Here is a 15,017-nt window from a genome sequence, read left to right as displayed (position 1 = left end):
GATGGCAGAGGGCACCGTGGTGGATGTTTGCAGGCTCGCAGACCAACCACAAGCGTTACCTGGTAGGTAACCACCCATACAATCAGATTGTGATTCAGACTATGAATGCCATGAATGTAACTACCCCGATCTACATACAAGACTTTACACCCTGCCTTCATTTCCAAAATTCTTGAAAAAATCGTGGCTATTCAACTTCATTCTCATTTATCTCAAAATAATTTGTATGAACAATTCCAGTCTGGTTTTCGTCCCCTCCATAGTACAGAAACGGCACTTATAAAAATTACTAGTAACCTCCTTATGGCAGCTGATTCTATCTTAATTACTATACTCATCCTCCTTGATCTGAGTGCAGCCTTTGACACTATTTGTCACACTAATCTTCTCAATAGATTATCTTTGATTGGCATTACCCACACTCCACTAGATATGTTCCTACCTCTCAGGCTGCACTCAGTTTGTTCATCTTAAAACTTTCACATCCCAACCCACCGCTGTTACTTTATGTGTGCCCCAGGGCTCTGTCCTGGGGCCCCTCCTTTTCATTATTTACCTCCTTTCCCTTGGCAATGTCTTTTGTAAATATAACATTAGCTTCCACTGGTATGTTGATGACACCCAGCTCACTAGCAAACCTATTGCTTCTTTCCACCCTCCTCACTTACTGATGGCATAGCAGAAATCAAATCCTGGTTTTCTTCAAATTTTCTTAAATTAAATAGTGACAAAACTGAGGTTCTCCTCATTGGTACAAAATCAACATTATGCAAAAATGATCATTTTTAATTTATTATTGATAATTCCTCTGTCTCCCCTTCCCCACAGATTAAGAGTCTGGGTGTCATCCTTGACGGTACTTTATCCTTTCAGTCCCACAACAAATAACATCTCCCGGTCTGCATATTTCCACTTGCGTAACATTAATCGTATTTTCCCCTCCCTCACTCCCCACACCACTGCTATCCTTGTTCATAGCCTTGTCACTTCTCATCTGGATTATTGTAATTCCCTTTTCTTTGGTCTTTCTCGCAAATCTCTTTATAAACTTCAACTGGTCCAGAATTCAGCTGCCCGCATCATTACTAGAACCCCCTCTATTCACCATGTAATTCCCTTTTTGCAGCAGCTTTAATTGGCTTCCAGTTCAGTTCCGAATTCAGTTCAAAATTCTCCTACTAACTTTTAAGGCTATCCACAACCTTGCCCCTCCATATCTGTCTGACCTCCTCCATGTTGCCATTCCCTCCCATACCCTTAGATCCTCTTCCTCCATCCACTTGACTGTCCCCTTCGTCCATTTTACCACTATGGGGAGCAGAGCGTTCAGTTGATCTGCTCCTCAGCTTTGGAACTCACTACCACCTGAGCTTAGAAATACTGAATCATTTTCACTTTTCAAATCTAAACTTAAAACTCATTTGTTTAAGACTGCTTTTTCTTTTTGATAAGAACTGCTCTGTCTGATTTTAACTTTTATATTTTACTTTTGTTTATAATCTGTGTTTTGTCTATTGTTCAGAATTTACTATGTCCAGAACATTATCAATTAGCACGCCTGATACTTCTTTGAAAAACCTTGTTGGTATTGGGTCAAGGACGCAGGTGGAGGATTTTAATTGAGATATTATTTTTTGTAAATCAGGTAAATCTATCATAGTGAAAGAGTTTAATTTGTTTATAACAGGATGCTGGGGTTTAGGAGGATCCTTAGTGTTGGAGGGATATATTATGTTATTTCTAATATCATTAATTTTTTGATTCAAAAATACAGCGATAGCTAAGTACTTAGGAGGCATTCCTTTGAGTTACCTGGGTTTAGCAGGCGATCAATCGTAGAAAATAAGACTCTGGGATTACTAGCATTGTTATTTATAATCTTGGAAAAATAGCAGCGCCTCTCAAGACAGACAGTGTTATTGTATTCTGTTATTTTAACTTTTAATATTTCATAGTGGATAGTTAGTTTAGTCTTCCTCCATTTACGCTCAGCTCTGCGGCATGTTCTCTTTAAATCTGACACTCTTTGGGTCTTCCATGGTATAACAATGCTAGAAGATTTTTTCACTGTCTTTTCAGGTGCAACTATGTCAACAGCAGCTCTCACTTTAGTATTAAATCTTTCCACCTTACTATTTACATTATCCTCGCTATTATAGTTGGCACTATAAACGGACTGATTGCTTAGAATTTTTGTAAGTTTTAAAGCTGCTGTTGAGTCAAAGGAGCGTTTTTTAACAATATGCTTCTCATGGGTGTTTTTTTATCATTATTTCTATATTAAAAGTAGAAGAAAATGGTCTGATACACCAATATCAATGATCTGCTTTATATCAACTTTCAGTCCTTTAGTAATCACTAAGTCTAACGTATGACCTGCTTTATGTGTAGGCTGATTTACGAGCTGCCTCAAATCAAAAGAATCCAGGAGGTTCAGAAATTCTTACTTTTAGATCACACTGATTATCTATATGAAAATTAAAGTCGCCAACTATTAGGAGTGTGTCATAGTTAGTAATTAAAATTCACATTAAGTCAGAGAATTCCTCAAAAAAAGACGTGTTGAATTTTGGAGGTCTATACACGGATAATATTAGAACTTGAGAATCTCCATGGATAACAACGGCGAGATACTTAAAGGACTTGAACTTACCAAAACTGACATCTTTACATTTTAACCGGCTCAAATAAATGTTCGCCAAACCACCTCCCCTTTTTCCCTGGCGGTGTGCACGAGTAAAACTGTAATCCGGAGGCGCAGATTCAATTAAAACAGCCTGAGTAAAGCCACGTTTCACTTAGTGCAATAAAATCTATTTTTTTATCACTAATAAGATCGTTGATAAAAACCGTTTTGTTAGTTAAAGCTCTAACATTTAATAATGCCATATTTACTGTTTCGGAGGTGTAGAGATGAATACTATGTGCGTTATTGATATTTGGAATAGGAACTAAATTATTTTTATTAGCGCCGCTCTGTGTGTATTTTTTGTTTAATCTGTGATCTGTTTTTACAGTTTTAATACATTGTTCCTCTAAAATAGTAATTTTAATTAGATTATTGGAGTTTATGCCATATTTCCTAGATTTTCTACGTGCATTGAGATTGCTTATTACAGTATTAATGTTGTGCACTTTAACGGAAGATTCTATTAAACACTTATCATGTCATAGCACAACAGTATCATTTCGGAAGGGGTTAAGAGCAGAGATAGATAGTCAAGATAAACGAATTACCTTCGATATGTTTTCGGAGAAAACTGTTTGGATGCAGGCCATCACGCTTGAAGAAACGTGGCCTTTCCAAAAAGAGATTCCAATTGTTGATGAAACCGACATCCTTCTTCTTGCAGAAACACTGTAGCCAGTTGTTCAATCCTAGCAGACGACTGTAGTACTCGTTGGATCGTCTGACGAGAGTTAGTGGACCCGAAACAAAGATCTTTGCCGATAGGGTCCTCTCCTTTGTGTCTTTAATCAAAGCTGCGAAGTCAGCCTTCAGGTTTTCTGATTGTCGGTGCCTTATATCGTTTACGCCGGCATGCAAAACGATTGCTCTAACTGCCCTCTCCTTGTGTTTCTCGTAGACTGCTGGCGCACGTCTCATCAACATCACATAATACTAAAATAATTTATGCATTGTGGGTTATATGAAATAAAGGGTTATTTGCCAATGCATTTGTATCACTTGTGTTTTCACAGATGATTTCACCAAACAGGGCCATGGGATGCTTCTGTTCTATAGCTTGAAAAATTCTACCTACCCAGAGTTCATCTTCAAGACAGACAGTGGCATAATGTGTCTGGATATCCATGTAGGGCACCCTCATCTTGTGGCCGTAGGCTTTTATGATGGATCTGTGGCTGTATACAATATGAAGGAGATGGGCACTCAACCTATACACAAGAGCACAGCCATGACTGGAAAACATACGGATCCTGTGTGGCAAGTTAGTCTCTAAAGCTTTGATTTAGAGTTCTTTGAAAATTCTTTTTTAATTTTTTTTTATTTGAAGGTAGAAAAAAATCTCTCTAAAAGACTATTGAAAAGTACTTTATTAAAGTCAGGTATTTTTTGATTCTTAAAAAATTAAATGTGTTTTAACTTATAAAAGCTATAACTTACAATTATTAAAAAGCTTGGAAAAATTGAAAAGTAAATGTTAATTAAAAAGGTACACACAGCAACCCAAATGGGAAGTGAGTGATTTAGCTTTAAAGGTAATGGTTTTTTTCCCCCCGATTAATAAAATATGTGAAAATATGTTGCATAGTTTAAATAGTTATTTATTTATTTATTTATTTATTTATTTATTTATTTATTTTTTATAAGAATTTTATTAGCATATATTGTTTTGTTTCCCCATTAAAAACAATGTGTAACCTAACAAAAAGCAAACAGTGGCAATTCCACACATTCTTCTTTTAACTAAATGCATTGCATATCCTATTAAGTGGGCATACCTTGGATCGAGTAGAGTGGCAATACAGTAGAACAAGTTTTTCTCCTTGTAGGATAAACACCTCTGCATAGCTGCAAGCAAAGTGCTCTTTGTTGTTTTGATCCCATGGTCATCATTGGTTTCTTTTGGCAGCAATCTCCAACACTAGGAATCTCTAAGACTAGGCAACACTAGGAATCACTTCTGAGACGAATACATCCATCAAACTCACATGTCTAGTCAGGTTCTTAAAAGGAGCTAAGATGCTCACTGTCCTCTCTGGTAAACTTCATTGATTAAGAATGAAGCTGTTGGGGAGCTCATGCTCAGGTATATATTCTGAGGGCATGCTTCTGCTCAATGAGACTCCCAGCATGTGAATTTCAATGTGTCTCCGTGTCTTGTTGGAGTCCCTTAAGTGGCTGGTTGAGATGTAGCTGAATGTCCTCTAAGCCTGAGTGCACCAAGGAGAAATTCTTAAAATGCACATCTATTTTATGTTTGATTGTCATAACATCTGCAACACTTCGCTGTGAAAATCACCTTCTGCCAGCTGGAGTATAAGCGCAACACAGGGAAAGGCTTAGGAATCCAGTGTCATCCATGCCTTTGTATCATTGACATTATCACAACGTTTCAGAATGACCTAAGTGCCAAGCATTTCCTGAAATTTCTGCTATTGCTTGGCCCGTATGAGAGTCTCGAAACTGCTTTGCATACAGCATAACCCACTGGAGAACAAAATTCTCATCTATCCAATGTATAGTTATGCTGATGATAAACATTGGACAAACATTGCTGCTCCAAACATTAGTGGTGAAGCTGACAGGTGTTATGTTGTGCAGTTAGTTGCCAACATGCTTTTCTACAAAATCGTGCATCCTTTGTAAGACCACTTCTGTGACGTATTACTTGGAATGTTGTATTTGGGTTCCAACACATTTCGGAGGCACATAAATCACAAGTTATCAACAACCAACAGTGGTTCGCTTCTGTTATTGTTTGACATTTTTTCTCTCCTTGCTAGACTGCTGCAATGTTGGTTGATGTATGTATGTATATGTGTGTATATATATATATATATATATATATATATATATATATATATATATATATATATATATATATATATACACAGTGTAACCTCGAGATACGAGTTTAATTCGTTCCAGCACTCAGCTTGTATAGCGAATTTCACGTATCTAGAACAAACTTCCCCATTGAAAATAATGGAAATCCAGTTAATCCATTCCGCACCCCCAAAAATATCAACATAAAAATAAATTTTCCTAACAAATAAAAAATAATATATACAAGTGAAACCTCGGTTTGCGAGTAACTTGGTTTACGAGTGTTTTGCAAGACAAGCTAAATTTTTAAATTAATTTTGACTTGATAAAACGAGCGATGTCTTGCAATACGAGTAGTATGGATACACTTTGTCTGCTGAGCGTCATGTGATCATAACTGAGCTGATGGTTCTTCTCTCTCGTGCGCGTCTCTCTCTCCTTATCTCTCTTTCGCTCACGCACGCGTCTCTCTCTCTCTCTCTTCTTATCTCTCTCGCTCGTGCACGTGTCTCACTCCCTCTCTCCTTATCTCTCTCGCTCGCGCACACGACTCTCTTGCTCTCTCTCTCCTTATCTCTCTCGCTTGCTCGCCTCTCTCTCTCTCTTCTTATCTAGCTTCGTGCGCGCACGCCTCTCTCTGTCTCTCCTCTTGAGGGTAGAGAACAGCCAAGCAAAATGACACCTTTTATTGGCTAACTAAAAAGATTACAATATGCAAGCTTTCGAGGCAACTCAGGCCCCATCTTCAGGCAAGATATAATTAAAGCTGCTCAGTTACTGGGATTTTCATGCACAACCATTTCTAGGGTTTACAAAGAATGTTGTGAAAAGGGAAAAACATCCAGTATGCGGCAGTCCTGTGGGCGAAAATGTCTTGTTGATGCTAGAGGTCAGAGGAGAAAGAGCCGACTGATTCAAGCTGATAGAAGAGCAACTTTGACTGGACTAACCACTCGTTACAACCGAGGTATGCAGCAAAGCATTTGTGAAGCCACAACACGCACAACCTTCAGGCGGATGGGCTACAACAGCAGAAGACCCCACCGGGTACCACTCATCTCCACTACAAATAGGAAAAAGAGGCTACAATTTGCACAAGCTCACTAAAATTGGACAGTTGAAGACTGGAAAAATGTTGCCTGGTCTGATGAGTCTCGATTTCTGTTGAGACATTCAAATGGTAGAGTCAGAATTTGGCGTAAACAGAATGAGAACATGGATCCATCATGCCTTGTTACCACTGTGCAGGCTGGTGGTGGTGGTGTAATGGTGTGGGGGGTGTTTTCTTGGCACACTTTAGGCCCCTTAGTGCCAATTGGGCATCGTTTAAATGCCACGGGCTACCTGAGCATTGTTTCTGACCATGTCCATCCCTTCATGACCACCATGTACCCATCCTCTGATGGCTACTTCCAGCAGGATAATGCACCATGTCACAAAGCTCGAATCATTTCAAATTGGTTTCTTGAACATGACAATGAGTTCACTGTACTAAAATGGCCCTCACAGTCAGCAGATCCCAACCCAACAGAGCATCTTTGGGATGTGGTGGAACGGGAGCTTCGTGCCCTGGATGTGCATCCCAAAAATCTCCATCAACTGCAAGATGCTATCCTATCAATATGGGCCAACATTTCTAAAGAATGCTTTCAGCACCTTGTTGAATCAATGCCATGTAGAATTAAGGCAGTTCTGAAGGCGAAAGGGGGTCAAACACCGTATTAGTATGGTGTTCCTAATAATCCTTTAGGTGAGTGTATATATATATGTATACACACACATATAGTGTGCACCTTTACTCCTTCTGTTGCCACATTGGCAATGCCCAAATTGGTCAATTCAAGCAAAGCTACACTTACCAATCTGATTGCTCTGAGGGACTAGACAATCATACCTTGTGTTTTATTTATGTAGTAAAGTACTGTCAAAGAATAAAAATAAAACAGAAAGAGGTATGCAAAGTGCAATTGCAAGGTATTCTTGGAGGAGGCTCTTTCCAGTCAAATGTCAGTTCCTGAAAAATGAAGGTGTATAGGTATGTATATGTATGTTGTGGAGCCAACCCGGTCACAGACAGGCGGAGATGTTGTAATCACCACCACACGTTTTATTTACACTATTTACCATTATTAAACTGGTCACACAGACCCCAGCCAATGGTCACTATATATGCATATACAGTGCATCAGGAAAGTATTCACAGCACATCACTTTTTCCACATTTTGTTATGTTACAGCCTTATTCCAAAATGGATTAAATTAATTTTTTTCCTCAGAATTCTTCACATAACACCCCGTAATGACAACGTGAAAAAAGTTTACTTGAGGTTTTTGCAAACCCCCTCCGAGGTTTTCGTGCCCCTTTGGTTGGAGCCACTCGCCCCTTCGTAGCCTCCTCCCGTCAGATGGCCCGTCGCATGAGGGCAGGTTCCCAACGAAGCGTGTCCTATTGCACATCCAGGGTCCGGTCCTGCAACAAACAGAAACAGGTGCCTGGACACCTTTCCCTGGCGTCCCCTTGTGCCACGCACTGTCAATGCTCCCCCCTCCGACCGGCACCCTAGCACTTGCCTGTTCGGCACCCCCTCCGTGGGTTCCGTGTCCTTCCTGTCGGTGTAACAGATGGGACCGCCTGCAGTCCTTTCCTCCCCGCTGACTTTGCGGGTTCCCTCTGCCCCTGCAGAGGGCGGCCAGCAACCAGACTTGAGCCACCTGCCTCACATCCTCCCGTATCGGAGGAACCGGCATTCTTCCTTCAATTCCTCCTGTCACTCTGGGATGCCCTGACAGTCTGAGTCTCCTTATTGCATAAAAAGAGACTCCTTCCTGTCTGCGTCCCTGTAGAGCGGTGCGAGACTGCTGCCGACTCGTGACGGAGGGCGCTAGGACCTGGGGCACTCAATAGCCCGTGTCCTGCCAGCCCTCTCACTGTCTCTGCCCTCATTGCGCACACAGCCCCCTGCACTGCATCCACTGTCGAAGGTCTGCTTACTCGATGCTGATCGTTGGTATCACAGCCAATTTCCGCAGACCCTCCTTTATGCTGTACGGGGATGGCTGTACTCACCTTCCCTGCTGTACACCTCCGACTAAAGAATCCAGCGTTACGCCGTCTAATCGCCGTCAGCAGCTCTTCGATTGATGCGACTGCCTTCATCTCCTGGAACCACAAATCCACCCAGAGGGCACGTAGCACCTGTGACACATGCTGCTCCGTGGGCTGAAGGCACGCCTCCAGCTCTGACAGAGCAGCCGGCAAAGACAGGAAGTTACCCGACGCGGAGCTCACCTGTCCGTCAGCTCCAGCTGCCGGCAACTTCCTGTAGGCCTCTTCCTCCGGCCCAATCAGGTTTCCCCCCGGCACGTGATGGACATTCCTCCGTCCCACCTCTCTCCAGTCATCAGCGGGCGCACAAGACACACCATCCAATCGCGTGCCTATCACGGGGAGGGACATCTGGTCCGCGGCCATTTCGGCTCCCCTCCTGCGGTGGCGACATGCTTGCTGGCAGCCTCGCTGTTGCCAGTGCCTCTTGCGCTGCAGCGGCTCCTCCACGACTCCTGCAGGCGGCACCGAAGCCCCGCCGACCAGTATGCATCCGCCACTGACGCGGATCCAGGCTGTCCCTGCATGCAAGAAAGAACACACACCCGGGCCGGCTGCCGATAGGCAGGGAACTCACCTCTAGGGTCCCGTCTAACCGAGGAGACGTCCTTGGCATAACCTCCCTAGACGCACTGCTGTCCCAGGTGCCTTCAGCGACGGCGCGCCCGCAGGAACCCGCTGCATGCCTGCTCTGCACACCGTCAACCCGCAACAGGGGAAAACGGCTCTCCTGCGGCCCCGTGGCGGTCCATGGGGTACCTTTCCCCGGTGGGGCTGTGTGCACGCCACTCCTTCTATACGTGGGTGGGGTCCCCTGCTGCGCCAGGCTGTCCACAACAAGATTTTTGGGTACAGGTCCCCGTCTTGTAACAGACTGAGCATCCTGCCGGCTATGCCATATGTGAGCGTTACCCGGGCACAGACAGGCAGACATGTTCTTTTTCACCCACCACACGTTTATTTACAATATGTACAAGTTCAAAGTGCACCACAAACCCCCAAAGTCCTGGCCACACAATGCCTTCTTCAGACCGCCTCCACACTTTCTTCTCCTGCTTAGTCCTTCTTCCACCCGACTCCAGTCCCGAATGAAGGGAGGCAGCCCCTTTTATTATCACCCGGATGTGCTCCAGGTGGGTTCCGGCAATCCTCCACAGACACACCCCCATGTGGCGGAAATGCTGGCTGCATCCCCGGAAGCTCTTCGGGTGTCCCTGCTCCTCTTCCCCCCAGCACTTCCTGGTGTGGCGGAAGTGCTGAGGTCCAGGGCTCCAAAGGCATGGGTGGAGCTTCAAAGCTCTGTACCCGTGGCCCCCAAAGGAACCAGGGCGGTCGCCCCCAGATGGTCTGGGGAAGGCGCAAGCCCTTCTCCGGTTCTCCTGGGCGTCCTGGCCGGGTCGCCACCCAGCCACCTCTGACAGTTCATAGACACGCTGCCGCTGACATTTGTCATGCCTAAGACGAATATGATATTCGCAAGATACAAGTTTACTGAGAGGATGCAGGGTATAAATGAGACTTTGTAGATAATTCATACATTTGAAGTGATTGTGTCTGAGATTACATTGTGTCGAAAGATAAAGCTATAAATTATTCATACTAAAAATGCAAACTAATAGAATACACATTGCTAACAATATGAGCTTTAGAAATATGAATCACAGTGTCTCACTCACCATAATACTCACTCTCTTCTCATAAATATTCCCTTTTTGCCTCTTATTATTATTAGTACGGCTATTATTATAATTTATTAAAGTATATAGAATGAAAAAGTGATTCTTGTTTCACATGTATGACAAAACCAAAAATCTGATTGATTATTTAAGTTGAATTTCCCCGGAGGCCCCGGGGAAGACCCAGGACACGCTGGAGGGACTATGTCTCCCGGCTGGCCTGGGAATGCCTTGGGATTCTCCCGGAAGAGCTAGAAAAAGTGGCCGGGGGGAGGGAAGTCTGGGCCTCTCTGCTTAAGCTGCTGCCCCCGCGACCCGACCTCGGATAAGCGGAAGAGGATGGATGGATGGATGGATGGATGGATATTGTCTGTTATACCTGCATTTATTACTCTTTAATTTAATATTGCTTTTTATCAGTATGCTACTGCTGGAGTATGTGAATTTCTCCTTGGGATTAATAAAGTATCTGTCTATCTGTCTATCTATCTATCTATCTATCTATCTATCTATCTATCTATCTATCTATCTATCTATCTATCTATCTATCTATCTATCTATCTATCTATCTATCTATCTATCTATCTATCTATCTAGTCTATCTATCTAGTCTATCTATCTTTTTGGGCAAGTTGGAGACTCATGAAGAAGGAGTTCACCAGTTTACAACAGTGGTGGGAGGTTGGGAAGACCCACATTCGTTTATTATGTCAGGAATACACCAGAAATGTCACTAAGTCACTACAGGCTGACATGGCAATGTTAGAAACTGAAATCATTCAGATTCAGCAGCTTCTACAGCAGGGTCCAGATGTCAAATTGTTGGAAACTCTTGGGGTTAAAAAGAAGGGCCTTGCCCACTTATTGGAAACAAGGGCTCGGGGGGCTCTAGTGAGGGCGCGATTCCAACAGATAACTGACATGGATGCACCAACCCAGTATTTTTTTGGACTTGAGAAAAAGAACTCTCAACATAAGGTCTTACATTGCATAAGACAGGATAACGGTGAGGAGACTCAGGACCCGGGTGAGATAAGGCGGGCGGTCCGGAGGTTTTATGAGATTCTTTTTGCAACAGAGGAAGGTGAGGCTGAGGAACAGCAGACCTTCTTGAAGGATTTACCGCACCTTCGTGATGCAGACTCCGAAGAGCTGGAGAAGGAGTTGTGCTTAGGAGAGCTTACTGCTGCACTGAAAGAATTGAATAATGGAAAAGTCCCAGGCATTGATGGCATTCCAGTGGAATTTTATAAAGACTTCTGGGATATTATTGGTCCTGATGTATTGGAGGTATTCCTCTACAGTATTAAAATGGGTGTGTTACCTCAGAGTTGCCACAGGGCGGTAATAACACTACTGCCAAAAAAAGGTGACCTACAAAATCTCAAAAACTGGCGGCCTGTGTCCCTCCTTTGTGCTGATTACAAAATCCTGTCAAAGGCTCTAGCTAACAGATTGCGAACTGTTTTAGCTCAGGTGGTGCATCCTGATCAGAGCTATTGTGTCCCTCATAGAATGATTTTTAATAATATTTTCTTAATTCGAGATATTTTTGCAGTATCCAAACTCTTTAACTTTCCAATTGGTCTTATTTCTTTAGATCAAGAGAAGGCCTTTGACAGGGTCAGGCATTCATATTTATGGGAAGTCATGCAGGCTTTTGGGTTTGGGGACCGTTTTGTTAAATATATTCAGCTATTGTATAGTGACATTTCTGGTGTAGTTAAGGTCAATGGTGGTTTGTGCGAACCTTTTGATGTCAGAAGAGGAGTCAGGCAGGGGTGCCCTTTGTCTGGAATGCTCTACGTGTTGGCCTTGGAACCTTTTCTGGTTAAACTGAGAGGAGTGTTGACTGGTCTATCAATTCCATGTTGCACTGCGGAGCCTGTTAAGGTTTCAGCATATGCTGATGACATCATCATCGTCATTAAAAATCAGGAGGACGTTGACATTTTGCTTCAATGCCAGAGATCTTTTGAAATTGTTTCATCAGCTAAAATAAACTGGGGAAAGAGCAGTGCTATCTTACTGGGCAACTGGACTGGTTTAAAACCACCACAACTGGTTGGTGACCTGCAGTGGTCCTCTGAAGGATTGTTATATTTAGGAGTGTTTCTTGGGGATGAACACTTCATACGAAAGAACTGGGATGGAGTACTGCAGAAGGTGAAGGATCGGCTTGCTCGGTGGAGGTGGATTCTACCTCAGTTATCCTACAGAGGCAGGATGCTCATCATTAACAACCTCATAGCCTCAGGACTGTGGCATAAATGCATTTGTTTAGAGCCTCCTGCACAGCTGCTTCAAAATATTCAGGAAGTTTTAATCAACTTTTTTTGGGATGGCCTGCATTGGCTTAGGAGAAGTGTCCTGTTTCAGCCACTGGATGAAGGTGGGCAAGGCATTATAGATGTGTTCGGGAGAGTTGCTGCATTTTGGCTACAGACTTTACAGAAATTGTTGTATCCTTCTGAGCATCAGCCGTGGATGGATTTGGCACAACGTTTTTGACCACATTGAAAACCTGAAATTTGGAAAAACTCTGCTGCTGTGCCAGGTGAATAAATTTGATATGTCGGACATACCGGACTTTTATAAGAGTCTTTTAAAGCCTGGCAGATGGTGACAATTAAAGGGGATGAGGACAGCCTGTCATTGTTCTGGGTTTTGGAAGAGCCCATTGTTAATAATGTGAAGTACAGTAGTTCAGTGGGACTGTCTCAAACTTTCATTAATCATCTTAAAAATGGAGTGTGCACAAAACTAAAACATGTTATTGACTGTGAAAAGTTTTGTTGGAAGAACGCAAATGAAATTGCACACCAAATTGGAGTGTGGTCAGTGAGAGTGGTGCAGACCTTTTTAACACAAGTGAAGGCTTCACTGTCAGCTGAGAGATCGGCACTCCTGAGAGACATGTTTAATGAACGGACTCATCCACCTGAGGATCCTGATTTTCCAAAACTTTTGGTATCTCCCGGGGGTGACTGGACAACGGTGGAGCAGAGCAAATTTCTTTCGGTGGAGGGGCTGATGGACCTGTCTTTGCCAACGGCTACAGGGAAACAATTGTACTGGCTGTGCGTAAAAGTGAGACATCGAGACTCCCTGAGGACGATAACAGACACTCCATGGAGGAGAAAGATGGACTGCACAGAATTCTCAGAGCCAGCCTGGAGGTCGCTATACAAGCCACCATTGACCAGTAGGGTGGGTGATTTACAGTGGAGGGTCTTACATGGGATCTTAGCTGTGAACTCCTTCTTGTCAATTATTATACCTGGGGTGTCTGACAGTTGTTGTTTCTGTGGGGAAAGAGAGACCGTGTTTCACTGTTTTATGTTTTGTCCAAGGCTTGAGCCTTTGTTTAATTTACTAGAGAGGCTTGTTGGGGGATTGGAAATGGTGTACACTAGGGTGGGCTTTCTGTTTGGTTTTAAAAAAACTAAAAGAAACACAGATAATGTGAATTTGGCAAACTTTATTATGGGGCAAAGTAAATTAGCTATTTGGAAAACGAGAAAGCACAAAATTGAAGGAAGTGGTCTGCAAGATCTGATTGTGTTTTTTAAAATACTGTGCCTTAGTCGCATTTTGATTGATTTTAATTTTTACAAATCCACAAAGAATATGGACAAGTTTAAAACAATATGGTGTGTGAATAGTGTACTGTGTGACTGTGATAATGAGGAACTGCGGTTTGTTTTTTAGGGGTTTTTTGTTGGTTCAATTGTGTTTTTTCAAAAAAAAAAAATGAACATGTAAATATATTTATAATAATGTGTAAGTTGTATATTTGATGTTTTTGTCAATAAAGTTTGTTTAAAAAAAAATATCTATCTATCTATCTATCTATCTATCTATCTATCTATCTATCTAGTTGTTATGGCTGACAATAGTAACAGTAGGTACAGTATATTCTGAGTTCAGTAGTTTCTGTAACATGATTGCTAAGTGATGGGGGACAGGATAAATGTTTTAGTGACTGGGATTATGCTTATGTTAGTAGAAGGTTGAATGGTACAGAAAGTAGAACCTTAATTTTTATTTAAGAAAAGAGTTTATTAAACTATGCTGTGGCAAAGACAGTTTTTTTTTGATTGATCGCCAATCTGGACCTTGAAAGAATTTGTTCATAAGGAACGGATGTAGCTGTCAAAGTGAGATTTTTTTTAAAAGTAAGTCTGCATGTGTTTATTCAGCTGCTCTTTGTTGCTGCAGTATTCACATGGATCTTCGTGTCACCTCTGCATGAGTCACCAAGTTATCTTTTCACAAAAGAGGTGTCTGCTGCTGTTGATCATACATAGCATTGTTTTACAGGGCAGTTTTACATAGTTACACAGCTTATATTCAGATTCCAATTTGAAAATATATTAGATATCAACTACAGACTGTAGAACACTAGCAATGATTACCTTGGACTGACAATAGAGTATTGGCAATGTGTCTCTCAGCCTCTCTGATGTGGTTGAGATTGTCAGTTTTGAAGTTTGAGTCCTATCATAATGATCATAGCCAGTTCCAGGATGGATTCTTCTTAGTCTGACACAATTGGTTTGTTATCACCCTTTGCAATAGCAGGATGCATAGATTTCAAGTGGTGAGGAATAGCAAATGGATTATTGCAAATGCATGAGCTGTCTTTCAAACATTATTCACTACATTTTTGATTGTGGTTCAAAGTAGAAATTATTGCAGAACAGAGAATAAGAGCACTTAT

At 42.3% G+C, this 15,017-nt stretch overlaps 1 protein-coding gene across 2 annotated transcripts in view; it reads left to right on the top strand.

Moving 5' to 3' along the window:
- The window catches only part of dnai1.2 (dynein, axonemal, intermediate chain 1, paralog 2), a 346,056-nt gene that overhangs the window by 221,475 nt on the left and 109,564 nt on the right, over positions 1 to 15,017 (top strand). For both annotated transcript variants that reach the window (XM_039759139.1, XM_039759138.1), the window contains one exon: positions 3,703 to 3,950. In XM_039759139.1, the coding sequence (XP_039615073.1) occupies positions 3,703 to 3,950 (248 nt within the window). The remainder of the gene's footprint in view (positions 1 to 3,702; positions 3,951 to 15,017) is intronic.

Source organism: Polypterus senegalus, chromosome 7, assembly GCF_016835505.1.
Source record: "Polypterus senegalus isolate Bchr_013 chromosome 7, ASM1683550v1, whole genome shotgun sequence".
In the NCBI taxonomy this organism is placed as follows: Eukaryota; Metazoa; Chordata; class Cladistia; order Polypteriformes; family Polypteridae; genus Polypterus; species Polypterus senegalus.
The sequence above is the reverse complement of the archived record's forward strand: the minus strand, read 5'-3'. Positions and strand labels throughout refer to the sequence as shown.